The sequence below is a fragment of the Salmo salar genome, chromosome 13, assembly GCF_965601325.2.
Source record: "Salmo salar chromosome 13, fSalSal1, whole genome shotgun sequence".
Lineage (NCBI taxonomy): Eukaryota > Metazoa > Chordata > Actinopteri > Salmoniformes > Salmonidae > Salmo > Salmo salar.
In genome coordinates, this window is record NC_138303.1 from 104571692 (window position 1) to 104592200 (window position 20509).

General features: G+C 43.6%; 1 protein-coding gene across 1 annotated transcript in view; it reads right to left on the minus strand.

Moving 5' to 3' along the window:
- The window catches only part of LOC106568434 (inactive tyrosine-protein kinase PRAG1), a 37160-nt gene extending 18241 nt beyond the window's left edge, over window positions 1-18919 (minus strand). The window contains exons 1-3 of the mRNA XM_014138761.3: window positions 18642-18919; window positions 14353-14706; window positions 12386-14175 (exon numbers count right to left, since the gene is read on the minus strand). Of these exons, the coding sequence (XP_013994236.3) occupies window positions 12386-14175; window positions 14353-14607 (2045 nt within the window). The 5' untranslated portion in view covers window positions 14608-14706; window positions 18642-18919. The remainder of the gene's footprint in view (window positions 1-12385; window positions 14176-14352; window positions 14707-18641) is intronic.
- Window positions 18920-20509: the final 1590 nt, after the last annotated feature.

Below are 20509 nucleotides of genomic sequence, written 5' to 3' on the forward strand. Positions count from 1 at the left end.
TTATAAATTAAGTTACTACCACTGGGTAACATATATAAAAACCATTTCTCTCCCAGGTCATGATGAACATTTCCATTGAACAATGAACCAAAACAATTCAGACAATTGTATGCCTGAAAGAGGAAGTGGAATAGGGAATAGGACCAGGGAAGGACAGCTCTGGCTGAAATAGATTACTGAGAACATGATCTGTTTACAGAGCAAAGGGCGACCTTGGCAAGTAGCAGAGAGTGGTAGAGGATGAGATGAGGGTTAGATACAGAGTGGTAGAGGATGATATGTGGGTTAGATACAGAGTGGTAGAGGATGATATGAGGGTTAGATACAGTGGTAGAGGATGAGATGAGGGTTAGATACAGAGTGGTAGAGGATGATATGAGGGTTAGATACAGAGTGGTAGAGGATGAGATGAGGGTTAGATACAGAGTGGTAGAGGATGATATGAGGGTTAGATACAGAGTGGTAGAGGATGATGAGGGTTAGATGAGTAATCAAGTACTCAAACAGACTTCAAAGCTCGATCTGTAAACATTGACTATTTGGTGGAATGTGTTTTGTGGCTGACCGAACAGGAAAGTTAAATTTAGTCTCAAAGACAAGGATAACTTGCTTTGACTCTCGTGCTCCGTTTGCACCAGGGGCGTAGCCAGATTATAATTTTTTTGGATAGGCCTAGAAAAATGTGGATAGGCATTTGTTCTACTTGTTTATTACATTTATTTTGCGATGTGGACCGTATATTATTTCGTAATACAATCATTTTATACTAGTGCATAGTACTTGGAGCAACCTCGTTACATATACAAATAATGAACTATCCCAGCATATTAAAATAAGACAGTAACGTTAGACCAGTTGCCTAGAACATGAAACTCATCTTCAGGCGCATTTTAATCTCGATGGGCAAACAAACGTAATCTGTCGGTGGACCTACTGCAGGTTTAACCTCGCCCGCAGAATGAAGAACGAGAGGAGACGGTGGGGTAGGCAAGCATGTCTGGCTCAACGTGGCATTGGTGGTTGTGATGGCGATTGTGGTTGTTTCTATCCTGGCCCACCTGTTAATGTCTCATTCTGGAAGCTATCGGTAAATTGATACAAATTATTTTCTGGCACACACTCTTTCCTCCAGACGTCTTTTTTTGAAAAACCTAGCGATCGACATTTGGTTTGTCATTGCTAGAACTACTAAATTACCTTAGCTGGTGAGTCAATTCGAGGAAGCTAGCGTGGTAGAGCTTGCTAGTTTATGCGCTACAAAGTGTATCCACGTGACGTTGCCAGGTTGTTCAGGTAAACCACCGTATGATTTTTTTCTAAATGGAACCAATAGTCGGAAGCCAACCTGATTGTCGCTGACTATTTCTTTGTTACATTATATTAAAATTATAGATTATAGAAAATAAATCTCACATGCATTTATTAAAAAATAATGTAATAAAACAAATAAAAACATTTATATTGAATAATAATAAACTTTTTTGGGGTAGGCCTGAGATCAAACTGGGTAGGCCACGGACTTTCTCCCATTGTTCTCTGCAGATCCTCTCAAGCTCTGTCAGGTTGGATGGGGAGCGTCGCTACACAGCTATTTTCAGGACCCTCCAGAGACATTCGATCGAGTTTAAGTCCGGGCTCTGGCTGGGCCATTCAAGGACATTGAGACTTGTCCCAAAGTCACTCCGGTGTTGTCTTGGCTGTGTGCTTAGGGTCATTGTCCTGTTGGAAGGTGAACCTTCGCCCCAGTTTGAGGTCCTGTTCGCTTTGGAGAATGTTTTCATCAAGGATCTCTGTACTTTGCTCCGTTCATCCTTCCCTTAATCCTGACTAGTCTCCCAGTCCCTGCCATTGAAAAACATCTCCAGAGCATGATGCTGCCACTATCATGCTTCACCGTAGGTATGGTGCCAGGTTTCCTCCAGATGTGATGCTTGGCATTCAGGCCAAAGAAATCAATCTTTGTTTCACCTGACCAGAGAATCTTGTTTCTCATGGTCTGAGAGTTTTTAGGTGCCTTTTGGCAAACTCCAAGCGGGCTGCCAGGTGCCTTCCATCTGGCCACTCTACCATAAAGGCCGGCTTGGTAGGGTGCTGCAGAGATGGTTGTCCTTCTGGAAGGTTCTCCCATCTCCACAGAGGAACTCTAGAGCTTTGTCAGTGTTCTCCCCCGATTGCTCAGTTTGGCCAGGCAGCCAGCTCTAGGAAGAGTCTTGGTGGTTCCAAACTTCTTCTATTTAAGAATGATGGAAGCCACTGTGGTCTTGGGGACCTTCAATGCTGCAAACATTTTTTTGGTAGCCTTCCCCAGATCTGTGCCTCGACACAATCCTGTCTCGGAGCTCTACGGACAATTCCTTCAACCTCATGGCTTGGTTTTTGCTCTGACATGCACTGTCAACTGTGTGACCATATATTGACAGGTGTGTGCGCCTTTCTAAATCAAGTCCAATCAATTGAATTTACCACAGGTGGACTCCAATCAAGTTGTAGAAACATCAAGGATGATCAATGAAAACAGGAAGCACCTGAGCTCAATTTCGAGTCTCATAGCAAAAGGTCTTAATACTTATGTAAATAAGGTATCCGTTTTTTATTTTTTAAATCCTGTTTTAGCTTTGTCGTTATGGGGTATTGTGATGCCATTATGGGGTATTGTGTGTAGATGGATTGAATAAAAAAATCCTCAATTTTAGAATAAGGCTGTAACGTAACAAAATGTGCAAAAAGTCAAGGTTCTGAATACTTTCCAAAGGCACATTTTTTAAAATTCTGTTCAGGCTTCCTTCTTTTCACTGTCATTTAGGTTAGTATTGTGAAGTAACTAAAACGGAGGATGAATCAACAACATTGTTCTCCCATCACAGCCATTGAACTCCATCTGTTTAAAAGTCACCAGTGAATTCCCTGCATGGTTTACTTCCTCTCCAGCTACTGAGTTAGGAAGGATGTCTGTATCTTTGTAGTGACTGGGTGTATTGACACACCATCCAAAGTGTAATTAATAACTTTACCATGCTCCAAGGGATATTCAATGTCTGCGTTTTATTCTATTTTACCCATCTACCTATCGGTGCCCTTCTTTGCGAGGCATTGGAAAACCTCCCTGGTCTTTGTGGTTGAATCAATGTTTGAAATTCACTGCTCAACTAAGGGACCTTACAGATAATTGTATGTGTGGGGAACAGAGATGAGGTAGTCATTCAAATATCATGTTAAACACTATTATTGCACAAAGAGTGAGTCCATGGAACTTTTGTGACTTGTTACAGAATTCGAAAGGTTGCTTGTTCGAATCCCCGAGCCGGCAAGGTGGAAAAATCTGCAGTTCTGCCCCTGAGCAAGGCAGTTAACCCCCAATACAACTGCTCCCCGGGCACTGATAATGTGGATGTCGATTAAGGCAGCTCCCCACACCTCTGATTCAGAGGAGTTAAATGCGGAAGATGCATTCAGTTGTGCAACTTCCCTTTCCCCAGACTCCATGCAACTCATTATGGCAAATTTTACCATAACAAAGGGGTTGAATACTTACTGACTCAAGATATTTCAGCTTTTAATTTAATAAAATTGTAAACATTCCTAAAATCTTAATTCCACTTTGATATTATGGGGTATTGTGTGTAGGTCAGTGACACAAAATGTAAACTTAATCCATTTTTTTTTTAATGTAGGCTGTAACAACATTTTTGGGATAAAGTCAAGTGGTGTGAATACTTTCTGAAGGCACTGTAAATATTAATATCCATAGGAGGTCTGTGCTGCTGTAAACAACAATAGAGAAGCCAACTCCTATAATGATACAATGACATTATTATATAGTACCTTCTAGCTAGGGTTCCTGAATTCATTAATGTCTCAGAAAATCCAATACAGATCTAGAACTGGCTGTTAATCAATACAGGGAAAGCAGAGTGAATGTTATGAAGTAGTAGTAGCAGCTTAATCAGCATCATCTTCCTCCTCCAATATGCTACCCTCCCACCATGACTGCCTTAAAAATAGCCTTCCTGTAGCCTCCTCCCAGCAGGACTTCAGCATCAACTAGCCAAGCTGTTAACTAAACATGGTGTTAGGCTAGAACAGTGGTTCCCAAACTTTTTATAGTCCCGTACCCCTTCAAACATTCAACGACCAGCTGCGTACCCCCTCTAGCACCAGGGTCAGCGCAATCTCAAATGTTGTTTTTTGCCATCATTGTAAGCCTGCCCCACTCTCAAATAGGTACGTGGTTGCAAAGTGCATCAGTTTCTTAACCGCCGATTTGCCAAGGCAGAATACTCTGAGCGCAGCCCAATCCAGAAATCAGGCAGTGGCTTATGATTCAATTCAATTTTCACAGAACCGCTCGTTGCAATTTCGATGAGGCTCTCTTGTTCAGATATTGGTAAGTGGACTGGAGGCAGAGCATGAAAGGGATAACAAATCCAGTTTGTGTCATCCGTTTCGGGAAAGTACCTGCGTAATTGCGCACCCAGCTCACTCAGGTGCTTCGCTATATCACATGTGACATTGTCCATAAACTTGAGTTAATTTGCACACAAAAAAATCATACAATGATGGAAAGACCTGTGTGTTGTCCTTGTTAATGTTGACAGAGAAGAGCTCCAACTTCTTAGTCATAGCCTTAAGTTTGTCCCGTACATAATATATAGTTGCGGAGAGTCCCTGTAATCCTAGATTCAGATCATTCAGGCGAAAAAAAACATCACCCAGATAGGCCAGTCGTGTGAGAAACTCATCATCATGCAAGCGGTCAGACAAGTGAAAATGATGGTCTATAAAGAAAACTTTAAGCTCGTCTCTCAATTCAAAAAAAATTGTGTCAATACTTTGCCCCTTGATAACCATCGCATATCTGTCTGTTGTAAAAGCGTTACATGGTCACTGCCCATATCATTGCATATTTTTTGACATTTTATTTTACATTTTAGTCATTTTAGCAGATGCTCTTATCCAGAGCGACTTACAGTAGTGATTGCATAAATTTTTTTCGTACTGGCCCCCCGTGGGAATCGAACCCACAACCCTGGCATTGCAAACACCATGCTCTACCAACTGAGCCACAGGGAGTGGGATGCAGAATAATGCAGAAAATACAGGAGAGTTCAGGGGCCTTGCTTTAACAAAAGGTAACCATTTTTACTGTAGTGTCCAAAACATCTTTCAAGCTGTCAGGCATTCCCTTGGCAGCAAGAGCCTCTCGGTGGATGCTGCAGTGTACCCAAGTGGCGTCGGGAGCAACTGCTTGCACGCGCGTTACCACTCCACTATGTCTCCCTGTCATGGCTTTTGCGCCATCAGTACAGATACCAACATGAGCAGCAGCTACGATTGGCTACATACGGACCGTTAGTGGAATTCCCGGAAGAGAGTAATGGTTAATGTGATTGGATGTTAATTATTTAACTAGGCTACATGTATTTGACATTGTGTTGTTACTTCGCTGAACACTAGATGGTTTCATTTTATTTTTGGCAGTGAAACGAGGCGACTCAGGCGAGAAAATATAAAAATGGACTGTTTGAAAATGTGAAAAAAATAAATGTGAATCACATTTTTATTTGGCGTACCCCCGACGGCATTGCGCGTACGTACCCCAGTTTGGGAATATCTGGGCTAGAGGATAGAAATACAACGCTAACACAGCCGAATGAGCACTACCTGCTGTGGAGAGTACTGAACCACACAGTACTGAACCGCACAGTGACACAGTACTGAACCACACAGTACTGAACCACACAGTACTGAACCGCACAGTGACACAGTACTGAACCGCACAGTACTGAACCACACAGTGACACAGTACTGAACCACACAGTACTGAACCACACAGTACTGAACCACACAGTACTGAACCACACAGTACTGAACCACAGTGACACAGTACTGAACCACAGTGACACAGTACTGAACCACACAGTACTGAATCACAGTGACACAGTAAATCTTAAATCAAATCAAAGTTTGTCACGTGCGCCGACTACAACAGGTGAAATACAGTGAAATGCTTACTTACAGGCCCTAACCAAGAGTGCAATTTAAGTAAAAAATACGTATTAGGTGAACAATAGATAAGTAAAGAAATAAAAACAACAGTAAAGACAGTGAAAATAACAGTAGCAAGGCTTATTACAGTAGCGAGGCTATATACAGGCACCGGTTAGTCGGGCTAATTGAGTACTGAACTGCACAGTAACACAGTACTGAACCACACAGCACTGCTCGCACACTTTCTCTTTATAGCCTAGGGGCTCTATTCAGTCTGTCAAGCGGAAGTGTTACAGATCCCGAGATAGAAATGTAACGGTCATTTCGGATTGAGCCGAGATATACAGTCTCAGCTAAAGCGGGAACAGTCCATCACGCTGTAAAGATGGACTTCCTACATATAGAAGAATCCCTATCAATTTCATATGATCTCCGTGGGCCTAGTGAAGAATTGTCATATAACGTTTATCATGTATTACGTTTTAAAGAGGCATCAACACAACCAGTCGTGATGTTTTCATCCGATTGTCAAACAATCATTTAAAAAAAGGGCGCTCCTGTAGGTTACCCGCACACGTTTGTCCACTCAAAAAATTATTCCAGCATCAAAACAGTGCACTGTGCATCCGCAGTTTGATGAATAGAAAGAGACATCTGTTACAAAACACCTAAATGTGTATTATGTCATTCATACACAATTGATGCGTCCACTGCTGTCCCCACGCGTCTTGGCCACTCATCTCCGCCTTGTCAAAGTGTTCTCGTCAAACCACAATGCAATTTGGAGCACGTACCACCCTGGCCTCAAGTCAATTCACACATTTTTCATGCAGCTGACATGCAGTAATGTTAAATAATAGTGTAATATAGTTCTTGGCATTTTGTGTTAGTAATTGTGATAGGCTCACATTTTACCGGTACGGTGTACCCCCACTATTTATTTTGCCGGGAAGCCGTACCGGCTTTCTTTCACCCGTTCAAATGTGGATTCTCTTGCTGTTGCATGCAGGGTAGTTTTTATACTATGGTAGAAGAATAGTGACCATTGTTTCATCAACGGGCGGGTCACATGGACAGTGGACGGGTCACATGGACAGCGGGCGGGTCACATGGACAGCGGGCGGGTCACATGGACAGCGGGCGGGTCACATGGACAACGGGCGGGTCACATGGACAACGGGCGGGTCACATGGACAACATCCTTGCTGCCAAGGATATTACCGTACAGCCACAGGGCTCTCCTTCCTTCCCTCTTTCTTTCTTCCTCCCGATTTCTGAGTCCTCAAGGACTAGTCATGCTACCCGGATGGATATATCCCATTGAACATTCAGATACACCCCTACATCCTTCACCAGACCATCTTTCACCCCATCACCTCCAGCTCATCAGATGACTAGGGCTAAACCACACGGTACCCTATTCCCTAACCCCTGGCTCTGGTCAAAAGTAGTGCACTATAAATGGAATAGGGTGCCATTTGGGAAGCAACCTGTAAGCTCCACATCCACAAGCCATGGAGGAATAAACCTGGGAGGGAGGGGTGATGGCAGTTTATGTAAATCAGACAGGAGATGCCTGTATCTATCTGGGCAGCTGGCAGAAGGACATGGTTTCACACACAGTGCTGGGGCCAGGAGTCAGATAGGAGAGGCTGACTGACCTATAAGGAACTTCAACACTTTTCTGATGCATTGCAGTCACTTCAAACCAATACTTCCTTCAACTTGAAATACTGTCATAAGTACTGTCATAGCATTAAAAAAGTAAACATTGGCCGTTGATTACATCACTCTTTTACACGGTGGGGTCGCAGAGCAAAACAGTTTGGGAACACCTATTGTAGACAGTTAGCACTGTATAAGCTTCTGTAGTTTACAACCACTTTATGCAATACACATTTTCTGCTACTTGGCATTAAATCACTGTCTACTCTAGAGCAGGTCAAAAGCAGTAGATTGATGGTTAGGCTACAAGGTGTCAATCAGCTCATATCGGAAAACATTATTAGTTTGTTCAAAAGCTCTGTAAAAGGATTCGGCTAAAAGTCTCGTACAGTATCTCACACTGAAGTATCAGCGAAGGTCCAGGCATGACGGACATCCGACATGATCCCAGATCTGACGGTCGCTTTCAGTCCATGAAGTAACAACTCTCTCTCAACAAGAGACGGGTGTATTTAAAGTGTCTCTCCACAGGAAAAGCAATGTCACCTCCTTGCCAGGGACAGTTTGGTAGTTGCCCCGGGCAACAATCTGCTCTTCCAACCGAAAACACCCTCGTCCCATAATATTGGTGCTGAGCGAATAGTGCTTTTTGAAGTCGGTTCGGATTTGGTTCGATTATTACAAAATAATCATAGTTTTCCATTTCGATTACTTAAAAAAAAAAAAATGCACTATGTGGGTTGAATGCTGTAAAACAGAATAAAACAATGAATAAAAGTAGTGACTGCCCATTACTGCTTATCACTTATTAACCATAATTTATTCACATTACTTTAATAAAATATATTTCAGTTGTGCATTTTACATTTGTTTTATTTGATGAATGTATTATTTAATTCCAAGTCATCAGCTCATCTCTATAGAGCTGTGGTTTGACAAATCACTATTTAGTAGTTCATCAAAGTAAATAAGGCTGATTACCAACGATCAATCCCCTAAATCATGTATTTTCAGGTAGCGATACCTCACGAAGCAACTGCTTTCTCAATTACGCATTCTTCTGTCTCTTTTACGCAGCATGCGTAAAAGAAACAGACCAGACAAGTAGGCGCGTAATGGATTATGGTCATTGTAGTTAGTTTAGCACAGAAAACGTGGTAATTATGTAAAATATTGGCCTACATCGCACAGTTCAGGCTTGATACAATTTATCTCTAGAAAAACAGAAAAAAACCCAGAATGAAATGGAATTCAAATAATTGAACCAACATGGTCCAACAAAAAATAAACATTTCCGTTAAACGCTCAGCACTACATAATAAAACACACATACCATTTGGGGTAAGACTGTAGGCCACCCAAACAGTTTGGACCGACTGTCACTAAGGATAAAAGGACTGGTTCAAATGTATCACCTAACACGAGGATCTCACTGTGACCATGTTTGTTTGGTTCCTCACAGTGATCGAAAGAACTGTGATGCACCCATGAGAAGGACAGATTTCTCAACCATCTGTTTCTTTAAATGATTCATCACACAAAACGTTGCCTCGTCTGTGTTTGGTTGGTTTGCCCGTTTTCCTCCTTCACATCCCTGTGGAAATGCCACTGTATCACTAGTTGATTCTTAAAAATGGCACCCTTTTCCCTATATAATGCACTACATTTGACCAGAGCACTATGGGGCACTGGTCAAAAGTAGTGCACTATATAGGGGGGAAAACAGTGCCATTTGGGACACACTACACTGTATGTTTGTCTTCTACTTCCCTGTGTTACACTGTTCTCAAAGGCGTTTCTAAGACACTGTCTTGTTGGGATTTAGGTCTGTTCAAGATGTTTCCTGAATGTATTATGTGAACTGTGAGGTTTAATCTGCTGCCATGTTAAAAGGACACTTCATTGTAGTCTACGTGAGGGCTGAAACAGCTCCAGGGCGTTTGTTTAAAGACAATAAGCTTTCTGGCTTGGCACAGGCAGGTCAGACCAAGACTACAGTATTACCCTCAACAGTTAAGCTCTGGGAAAACAAATATGATCAGAATACCCAAAAGCAGGACATCGCTAGGGCACGTTCCCACATGAGTCTCTAGAAAGTGTATTTTTACAAGCACAGCAGCAGCATGCTAGCAATATCATAATATAAAATGGGAGAGATGCATCAGCTTACTAGTATTACAGCCAAAATAAAGGTCTGGGAAACGCCATCAGCAACAGGGGTGATAGTGTTCCCTACAGCCAGCCAAACGCCATCAGAAACAGCCAGCCAAACGCCATCAGAAACAGCCAGCCAAACGCCATCAGAAACAGGGGTGATGGTGTTCCCTACAGCCAGCCAAACGCCATCAGAAACAGGGGTGATGGTGTTCCCTATAGCCAGCCAAACAACATCAGAAACAGGGGTGATGGTGTTCCCTATAGCCAGCCAAACGCCATCAGAAACAGGGGTGATGGTGTTCCCTATAGCCAGCCAAAACAGGAGCTGTTCCCAAGACCAATTAGTTTAGTTTCTAATGTCAAACTTTAACAGTTGCCAAAGAATTAAGAGGAAAAGTCACAGGGATTTTTTTATTGGGATCATCTTGATGCCTGAAATGATCTTACTCCCCAAGGACTTACATAGTATTAGGCTAAGTTAGAGAATACCACCACAACAGCTTCCCTGCAGGTTAAAACAGACATTAGATGTTGTTGAGATAGTAATCTACACAGTGAACCAGCACAGCCTTGTTTATCAAACGCCTGAATCTCTGAAAGGACTTGAGGAGTACACAGTTGTATTCTAAACCCTAAAACATACCCGATAAAACAAGGCTTATTTTAGAAAGTGCCCATTTGAAGTCAACATGCTGGTGAACTATTTGTCTCCTTCTGGTTTAGGTCTGAGAGTCAGAAAGCTTAATAACATGTAGTAGCGATCTGAAGCCCTGTGGTCTAAACAGTACAGGGGAATGGCACTAGGTTATTCTATACAGTCATGTTATGTCTGTGCATAGATAGGCCACAACTTTCTCAGTGTCAAAAATATTAGAAAGTCAATTACAATCTGAGATACATTAACATCTTAGTTAAATGCAGATCATTGACAAGGTTATCTTTGTGTGTGTGCCTGTCAGTGTCAATGAGACAAAAGGCACAAGGACTCTTTTACCAGTCCCATCTATTGTGTGGTGGCCAAAACAAACTTACAAATGTGACAGGGAATATTTTTACAGCCCATGTTGTTCTTGAAATGACAGTGAAAAGTTAAGACTACTACAAATGGAACAAGGAATGCATTGAGACTGGTTCCGGAACAGTCGGAATGATCCTTAGGGTTCTAGACTGAGAATGGAGGCTGATACCGGCTGAATAATCTCACTATGAAAGGAGAGATCACAGTAGGCAGTCAGCCCTCAAGTTGCATCACTGCAAAAACAAGGGAGCATCATTTAATCATCACACAGAGAGAGAGAGAGAGAGAGAGAGAGAGAGAGAGAGAGATACAGAGAGTTAGCGAGTTAGCGAGCGAGAGAAGTGTTAGCGAGCGAGAGAAGTGTTAGCGAGCGAGAGAAGTGTTAGCGAGCGAGAGAAGTGTTAGCGAGCGAGAGAGAGGTTTTTTTGTTCTCACTTTTGTTTATTTCATTTGCTTTGGCACATGTTTCCCATGCCAATAAAGGCCCCTTTGAATTGAATTGACAGAAAGAGATAGACAGTCAAGAGAGACAGAACAAGGGCATCAACCATGTGGCTGCTAAGCTGAAAATATTCATAAAAACACAGTTGAGATTCCCCAAATAGTCAGTGAATACTTAATAAATCAAACAGCAAAAACTTTCAGAGTACAAAGAACATCTAAAATATCCACACGACATTAACCAACTGTTAATACCTTATTTCATTACTTAACTTATACAGCTTCGCATGACTGTATCCACCTGTGGAATAGTAGCTGTAGTGAGTGACTGGGACCTGGTGGCAGGTTAAGGCCAGTAACCGAAAGGTCGCTGGTTCAAATCCCTGAGCTGACTAGGTGACAAATCTGCCGATGTGCCCTTGAGCAAGGCACTTACGTTAACCCTAATTGCTCCTGTAAGTCGCTCTGGATAAGAGCGTCTGCTAAACGACTAAAATGTAAATCACATCTAAAGGATGAAATACCCTTTGAAGTTGAACAGAAATACATTTTCCCCATTAGAAAATGAGAATCCAATTCATGATGGATGAAGTTCATTACTGTCGTGCTATAAAGAATTACACTATTGCTGGCAAGCAGCACCATCCAGTACACGGGGTAAGTGAGGAGTCTAAAAACCAATAATGAACATTACAGATGAAAGTTATTTCTGTTATGATACATTACATTCACTTAAAATATTGTCACATCAATATGGAGTAGCCATCCATTTCCAACTGAAATCACTAAACTTAACAACTCAATTACAATACTCTATATTAATTAAACAAGTAAACTATAAAGACAAGCAAACCTACTTTGTCAAGAATGAGTGATTTTCATTTTGTCATCCATGGCTTTTCTGTTTCTCAACATCATTCATTCTACACTCTCAGGAATACCACCCAAAACTCAGTGTGAATAAAATACAGGTACCGTATTTCACAAGAGTGACTAAACTACAAAGAATCACAAAACGAATTCACTACAGTAGAATGTTCATTCTACACTGTCAGGAATGCCATCCATAGCCCGTAGTTCAGTCAGTGTTTAAAACCAAAAGGCCCAGGTTCTTACCTGTGGTGTTTCTTAGGGGGAGGGGGTGGTGGAGTGGGGTCATGGCTTGAACTCTTCCCCTCTGCTGAGAGCTGCTCCGTTCTGGAGAGAGACGACAGAGTCGACTTGGCCAACATGCTCCCGCTATGTTTGCCCTCCTCCGTGCTGCCGCTGCTGCAGCCTGCCTGCTTCTGACTGGCACTATTGTTGGCCGCGGTGCCTGGCAGGGTCTGGGTGCTGCCCTGCTGGCCCTCGCTGCCCTGTGTCACCCCCGTGGGTCTCCAGTCACTGGCGTCTCTCCAGACAGCCGCCCTATTGATGAGCCCCGTCACCCTGCTCTGAGAGGCACTCTCCTGAGCATGGCCCTCTTCTGTCTCCTCCTCCTCCTCGATCCGGCCCTCCCAGTTCCAGGGAGTGGTGTGGAGCTTGTGCCTCCGGACCTCAGACGAGGCTGAGCTGTGGGGCTCCATCTGGGGCTTCACCTGCACCTGGACGTCCCTGGAAGACGGTGATAAAACCAGAGTCTGTATGCTGAGCTCAGGCAACGGGGAGATGGAGGTCCCCGGGAGCGGTTTGGGCGATCGGTTGTTCCTCTTGGGCGGTATAGGGGGGCTGTTCTGTGGTTTGGGCTGGAGGGAAGCAGGGAAACCTGGGGATGATGTCTCTGTTACAGAGGAGCTGGAGGGCCACTTGAAAGCTGGGCTGCCGGGGTTACTGAGGGCCGTGGGGCTGAAGTCAGGCCACTGGGTGCTGACAGCCGAGTCCGGGCTGCTCAGATAGAATGTCCGGTTGTTCTCCTCAGTATGAGCAGCCCGGATGGTTATCTTGGCCCTCTGGTTCTGACCCTCTTCTGTGAGCTCCACCTCCAGCTCGGAGTGCTGTTTTTGGGCCTGGACCTTCCCGTTCCCTCCTCCAGCGCTCTGAGGCCTCCTCTTCCTCTTGGTGCTCTCAGCATAGATGGGTTCTGACGACAGCGTCTGTCCGTCTGAGGGAGAGCTGGCTGACAAGGCTGAGAGGCTCTGAGGAATGGGACTATCTGGCCCAGCCAGTCCGAAGCCATCCGGCCCTGTGAGAGAGTCTGTGCTGCTGCGATAGGAGCAAGAGTCTGACAGAGACAGAGTACTAGGCTCGGAGAGGAAGGAGCCGGTTCGGCCTCCTCCACAGGACTGGAGGTTGTGCCCTAGAGGCCCTGGAGATGCCCCTGAGCCCAGGGTGGTTAAGGATGGGATGGGAGATGTACTGGACTTGTTGGTGTTCCCAGACGTAAGGCCCCCATTACTAGGGGCGGTTGTGGTGTTGATAAGACCGTTACCGATGCCGTTACCAGCTGTTGTTGTTACCGTGGCAATGATGTTGATAGCAATACCCAGAGGTGCTTTCACTTCCTGGATGGCCTGGACTGTGGAAGACCCTCTAGTGGTGGTCACCATGCGGACGCCATGTCCGTTGCAAGTACTCTTGGTGGTTTTGGTGGTCTTGGTGATCTGTTGCCTGTAGGATGAGTCACTGTTGCTATTCCCTTTCTCCAGACTGTGAGGCCCTCGGCTGTGTCCGTCCTCCTGGGTCACTAAGACACTGCTGATGATCGTACTAGAGTCCTTCTGGAGGGCTGAGGGAGACAGAGAAGACCGGGGGCTGATGGGACCGGGGGAGAAACGGCTGCAGGGGTAGTCTGTCTTCTCAGGGCCTGTAGTACTCTGTAGTACGGCCTCTCTCAGGGCCTTGTCACAACCTTTACTGTCTATGTAGATAGGGGACAGGCCCAACATCTTCTTAAGGCCCAGTCGGTCCACTGGGCTCTTCAGATTGTCCTGAGGGGAAACGTATTGAGGGGAAATACAATTCAAGGTTATAGAAAGCATACAGACATTATTGAATCACTTCACATTAAGTGACTCTAAAACCTATGGGTTTTATTCTAGATGTACTTAGTTAAATGCAAAGGCATACAGAGTCATACATTTGTATTTGAGTTAGTGAGATCTAACCTGTTCTATGTTCATGTTGAGGTCTGCCAGCATCTCGCTGGAGTCAGGGAGCATCATGGTGGGGCGAACGGCGATGGTGGGTTTGGAGTAGGGCACGGTCACTCCCTCCTCCTCCTCTCCCCCCAGACTGGTCCTCAGGGCACCACAGGGCACTATGCTGCCCCCGCTGGCACGGTGGGCGCTAAGCGGATGGAAGCAGTTCTTACACGAGCCGGGTTTCCACACGTGTTCTGAAAACTCACCGCAGGCCGACATGTTTGTCCAAAACGTATAGTTGATGTCACTGTAGGTGGGAGATGGGATGATCCGACATGGTTCCTAGTTGTACACAGAAGCCTGGTGTCACATGAAACCCTGCAGAGAGGAGAGAAGAAATCAGAATAACAATGTGAATAGAATTGTATTTACTGTGGCGATTCTCATTTTAAAAGCACTGTTTCTTATCTGAATTCCTTGAGTTAATCAATAACTATCATAACACAAAGGAATGCTATTGAGAGCAAACCATGTTTGAGCTGAACATAACAGCGGTGGTTATGAACAAGACAAGTTCATTCCCCAATAGGTGGCCCAATGGAACAATTTGGCCCGGAGGTGATTTTATTTACCCGACCAAGTTCTAAGCAAAAATATATAAAATTAATAATAAAATTATTACATTTTCATTATTGGACATAAAAGACTAAAATCACCAGGAAATCAGGTCAAAGTGATTTTAATTTAAGAAATCTGTTCCCAAGTATTCCCACTCATAAATAAGCCATATGTGATCGTATCCCAATGTAATTAAGGTTTGAAATTATTCTGTTTTTGTCAAATACTATATTGGTTGGGATTCTTGTGGTCAATTTGCAGTGTACAAATTATTTATAATTATGTCCCCCCCCCCGACCATCTGCTCAAGGAAGAATCGACCAGGAGCTGGATGTAATTGGGGACTCATAGTTTACAGTGTTTCCTATACCCAGCAAATTTGTCAACCTGGAATCCCAGATCCCCTACAGGTACACGCCAAGACAACAGTCAGACAAATCGGTCACCTTTCTAGACTTTAACCCTCAACATTACACCATTCAGTTCTCTCTGTTGAATTACGAAATACAACTTCATTCATATCAACACAATAAAAATATCACTTTTAAGGAAAAGGTATTTGAGAGTTGGTTGTGGTGTTGCGTAATGATCAGTACTTGACACCCACTGATGAAAAGCACAAGGTGCAATACTTGGTTGCATCCCAATGGGCACCCTATTCCCTACATTGGTTAAAAGTACTGCACTAAAAAATTATGGCAGGTAGCCTAGTGGTTAGAGCGTTGGACTAGTAACCGGAAGGTTGCAAGATCGAATCACCGAGCTGAAAAAGGTACAAATCTGTTGTTCTGCCGCTGAACAAGGCAGTTAACCCACTGTTCCTAGGCCATCATTGTAAATAAGAATTTGTTCTTAACTGACTTGCCTAGTAAAATGTAGGGATTAGGGTGGCATTTTGGGACACAACCCTTTCCTCTGGTCTCCTCTGCCTATTAGAGCTAACATTATGTCTGTTTCAGGAAGCACCACAGCTGTCTGACTGCAGAGTAAACTACAATAGAAAGACTACAGTAAACAGCTCAGGATAATGATGCGTGTTTCATTGGTTCCACAATAATATTCTACGGATTCAATTTTCCCAGTGATTCTAACAAATTACTTATGGCCAAATCCATCAAGTGTCTGAATTTGTGTGGTCATGTGGTACCAGTAAGTTTAAACTATACCAGGCTTTAACCTCAACACGCTCCACCACTATCACTCCACTGCAGTGTTCTTTGTAACTTCAGATGCCTCTGAGCTCTGTCCTCGTTCCCAGGCTTCCTAAATTAGAGGGTCCTACTTTCTGTTAAGCCCACGTAACCCCCAGGAACATAAAGGCGTTTAGAATGCAGTCTCCTGTCGTGGAACGCCTCAAACATCCCAGAGGTCAGAATCCCAGAGGTCAGAATCCCAGAGGTCAGAATGCCTGGAATGTGGAGAGGCGCAAGTGTCAGACCACCACACCAGCAGCTCTTAACACCTCTCCCTGTGCAATTCATGTTAAAGACTGGAGGACAGTGAGAAAATCAACATGACTAGAGGGTTCGTCTGTCTTGTTTCTCCTAGGTGTCCCCCTCTGTCTTCACACAGAGCTAAATACCCAGAGACAAGCCTTGGAAATGGCACACAGCAGTATACATATCCCCACCACCTAAAGTCATTAATAAAGAAATACAGGGGATGTAGCCTTATATAAAAGCCGGTGGAATAACACAGATTACTAATTTAATATCAAACACTAGAAACTGGTATTGAGTTTCTAGCATTATAATATCTAGGGACCAACTATAGACATGGGTTGTAGGAGGGGAGTTTCTTGACTTAGTGAGATGCATGTTTACACCTACAGCATAATCTGATATTCCTTTGTTGTTTCTCTGACACAATAACAATCTGGAAAGCACTGGAAACAGCAATGATTGTTGTTTCAACTGTAGCTTATATTAAAATGTATGACTGATAGATGTATGGCACATGGTCGCCTTCTGAATGGTATAGTCAAATATGATCTTTTCAACTTTCTCATCAGCCTGGGTATCTACCTACAGTGCACTTGGAAAGTATTTAGACCCCTTACTGAATACTTATGTAAATGTGATATTTCAGTTTTTTTTATTTCTAAAAACCTGTTTTTGCTTTGTCATTATGGGGTATTGTGTGTAGATTGATGAGCGGGGAAGAAATATATTTTAGAATAAGGCTGTAACTGTGGAAAAGGTCAAGGGGTCTCTACTTAGACCAAATGCACTGTAACACCCAAAACAAAAACAAGACTGGACATGTGGTGAGAAGGAGTTTCATGTGAGGTTGTTGCACAGATTCTGAGTGTAGCCTACGCACTTTCTTCCTCAGTAAAAAAATGAAATTTCTATGTAGGCCTAGTCCTGTACTCTAACAACTATATACACGAGTACGGTCAAGAGTCATGACACAAATTCAAGTCTGGGCTTTCTGTCATATAGCTGTTAAGAATTTCAGATGTCAAAATGGGAAAACAATGAAAAAAAGTGATCAGCAGGCAAAGGTGACCTGCTGCATGGGTGAACTTTGTCATTCCGCCTCTTGGGGACATAATAAAAACCATCGTCTCTGTGAGTGCGAGTGTGTAATCAACTAGTGTTGCCTCTGCGCTGTAGCCTACCCCCTGCCGTCTCGGCCTAGCATGCAATAACACAACAGTGTCTGGAAGCCAAACTGCCTGACTCCTGTCGCCCTAACAACACAACACTACTGACCACACACACACACGCTGTATTATTTGCTCAGGGCTAGCCTGATGCAGCGGGGAATGCAACCTGTGTGACAATGTTTAGACTCAGGGGCAACATTTTGACAGTCATAGGCAGATAACGACAGAGGGGCAGGGCTTTGTCAAAGAAAGAACAGCTGAAAAAAACGGATTGGTTGACTTTTAAACTTCCAAGTTCAAAGTAGCCATGAAATACTTAAGGCAATATTGATATTATGTGAACAGTAATTCAAGTCTAACCACGCACGCACGCACGCACGCACGCGCACATATGGGGGGGGGGGGGGGGGGGTCTATGGATCGATACTTACATTCCTCGACTGTCTAATAAACGGAACAAAAACGATACATTACCAAATAGAGACATACATTCTCAACTCCATCACGGACGATTTACATCGAATTATCGCAAGGGTCTACAAGGCATTGCCACGCAGTGTTTGTTTCACGCGATGAATGAATTCCTGTGCTGAAGCGCCTGGTTGAACATCGAGACTGAATTCCCCATTCAGTTGATCGAGCATTGGAACACATTGCTCCCTTCTCTGGAATGTCTTATCATTCATTCCATTTCTGAAACAAGTGGGATGCCTATAGCCTCCTAGAGGACGTGCCTCGTTCCTGACAATATCTATAGATATATGTTGACATTTTCAAGCTCCTTATCCTTGCTCAGCCATGGTCTCAAATAACATGTTTCACTTGTAGTATCTAAATGCGTCCTCCTGGCTAAGCATTATCACCTGTGACATATTCCTACCCAATAAGGGGGTTCTTAGCCTGGTTATAAGGATGCAAAATACTAAGTAGACGGACAGCTATATGTTCAACAACCTATATAACGTTACATTAAACAAACAACGTTACTGGCTTAAATAAACGTAACTGTATATGCGAATCTATTGGTCGGAGAAAAGAGAAACGCGTCTCAGTTCTGTGGAAAGTGTAAAATGTTTTTGCTTACCTGAGGACTTCTCTCGTTCTTGACTTGCCTGGCAACCCCTTCTCCCTCCCCCAAAAAACTCAAAACAATGTAGGTCCCAAAAACAAATTGGTAAATGTTTATGTATTTATCCCACGTCCAACGCACCGATAGGTAGCTTGGGAAATGTGTGGAGTCCCAGCAGGCAGCTTTGATCTGCGGCTCTTGAAACGCACAGCGAGATGAACTGGTGGAGGAACGGGCGACTGGTGAGCATGAAGCCCTTCAGCCAGGGGCGGAGCTTCCTAGTTAAATGAATAAACTACTCGTTGAGTTGCAGACTAGTCCGGCCGCATTCAAGTGGTTGTAAAGTGGTTTCGGGTACTATTCAATTTAATTCAAAGGGGTTTTATTGGCATTTGAGACATATGTTTACATTGCCAAAGCCAGTGAAATAAACAATAAACAAATGTGAGAAGAAACACAAAACAACATCAACAAAAAAACATTAAAAAAATGTACAGTTAACATCGCAGTACAACTAGCTCACCTTCTGCTCTCAACCTCTGCTGAGCAACAGGAGAGGAGCGGTGTCGGCCCCCCCCCCTGATCCTCATTATGACCGGGGCCAAAGGAGGCCCAACTCCGCATTGTCAGTACCATTCAGTATCATCCCATTCCACAACTGAAAGCTGAAACATCACTGTCACCTCACCGAACAGAGCTTCCAACCACACCTGCACACCGTTTTTTATTTTATCTTTATTGTTTGTGTATCACTTTGTCAAAACAGCCAGGCAAACGACACACACACACACACACAACACACACAACACACACACACACACACACACACACACACACACACACACACACACACACACACACACACACACACACACACACACACACACACACACACACAGAGAGAGAGAGAGTTGAGTTGACAACTCTTGCCTCAGGGCAGGCATACCCAAAAGGGACCTGTCTGTCTGTGAATTGTTTTCATCTGAGCAACCCATGATTACCCTAATATGCTGATAGGGGATTATTCATTATTAACTTTCAAAGCAAATTGAAAACACTTGCCTTCACCCTTGTTTCCTGATCAACAGGGGTGGCAGGTAGTCTAGTGGTTAGAGCGTTGGGTCAGCAACTGAAAGGTTGCTGCATCGAATCGCTTAGCTGACAATGTAAAAATATGTTGTTCTGCTGCTGAAAAAGGCAGTTAACCCACTGTTCCCCAGTAGGCTGTCATTATAAATAAGAATTTGTTCTTAACTGATTTGCCTAGTTAAATAACCCAAAAATCTAATTATGATCCTACACCTGTAGCACCATCATTGATGGTGAAGGTCTAATGTATGAAGGTCTAATGTATGAATGTCTAATGTATGGGCTGGGGAGGAGAGGACATGTACTGGCATGTTCAACAACACATGCCAGCTTTATCTACACAGTCAGTTAATGTTTGGGAAGTCCAATCCCATGTTATTGTCTTCCTTTTTTTGGGACACAACCTGAATAACCCAACACACACACACACACACACACACACACACACACACACACACACACACACACACACACACACACACACACACACACACACACACACACACACACACACACACACACACTCACTTTTACACTCATCATTTGCTGCTGCTACTCTGTTCTTTATTTTACTCTTATTATTATCTATCCTGATGCCTAGTCACTTTACCCTGCCTTCATGTACATATCTACCTCAAATACCTTATTACTATCTATCCTGATGTCTAGTCACTTTACCCTGCCTTCATGTACATATCTACCTCAAATACCTTATTATCTATCCTGATGTCTAGTCACTTTACCCTGCCTTCATGTACATATCTACCTCAAATACCTTATTATTATCTATCCTG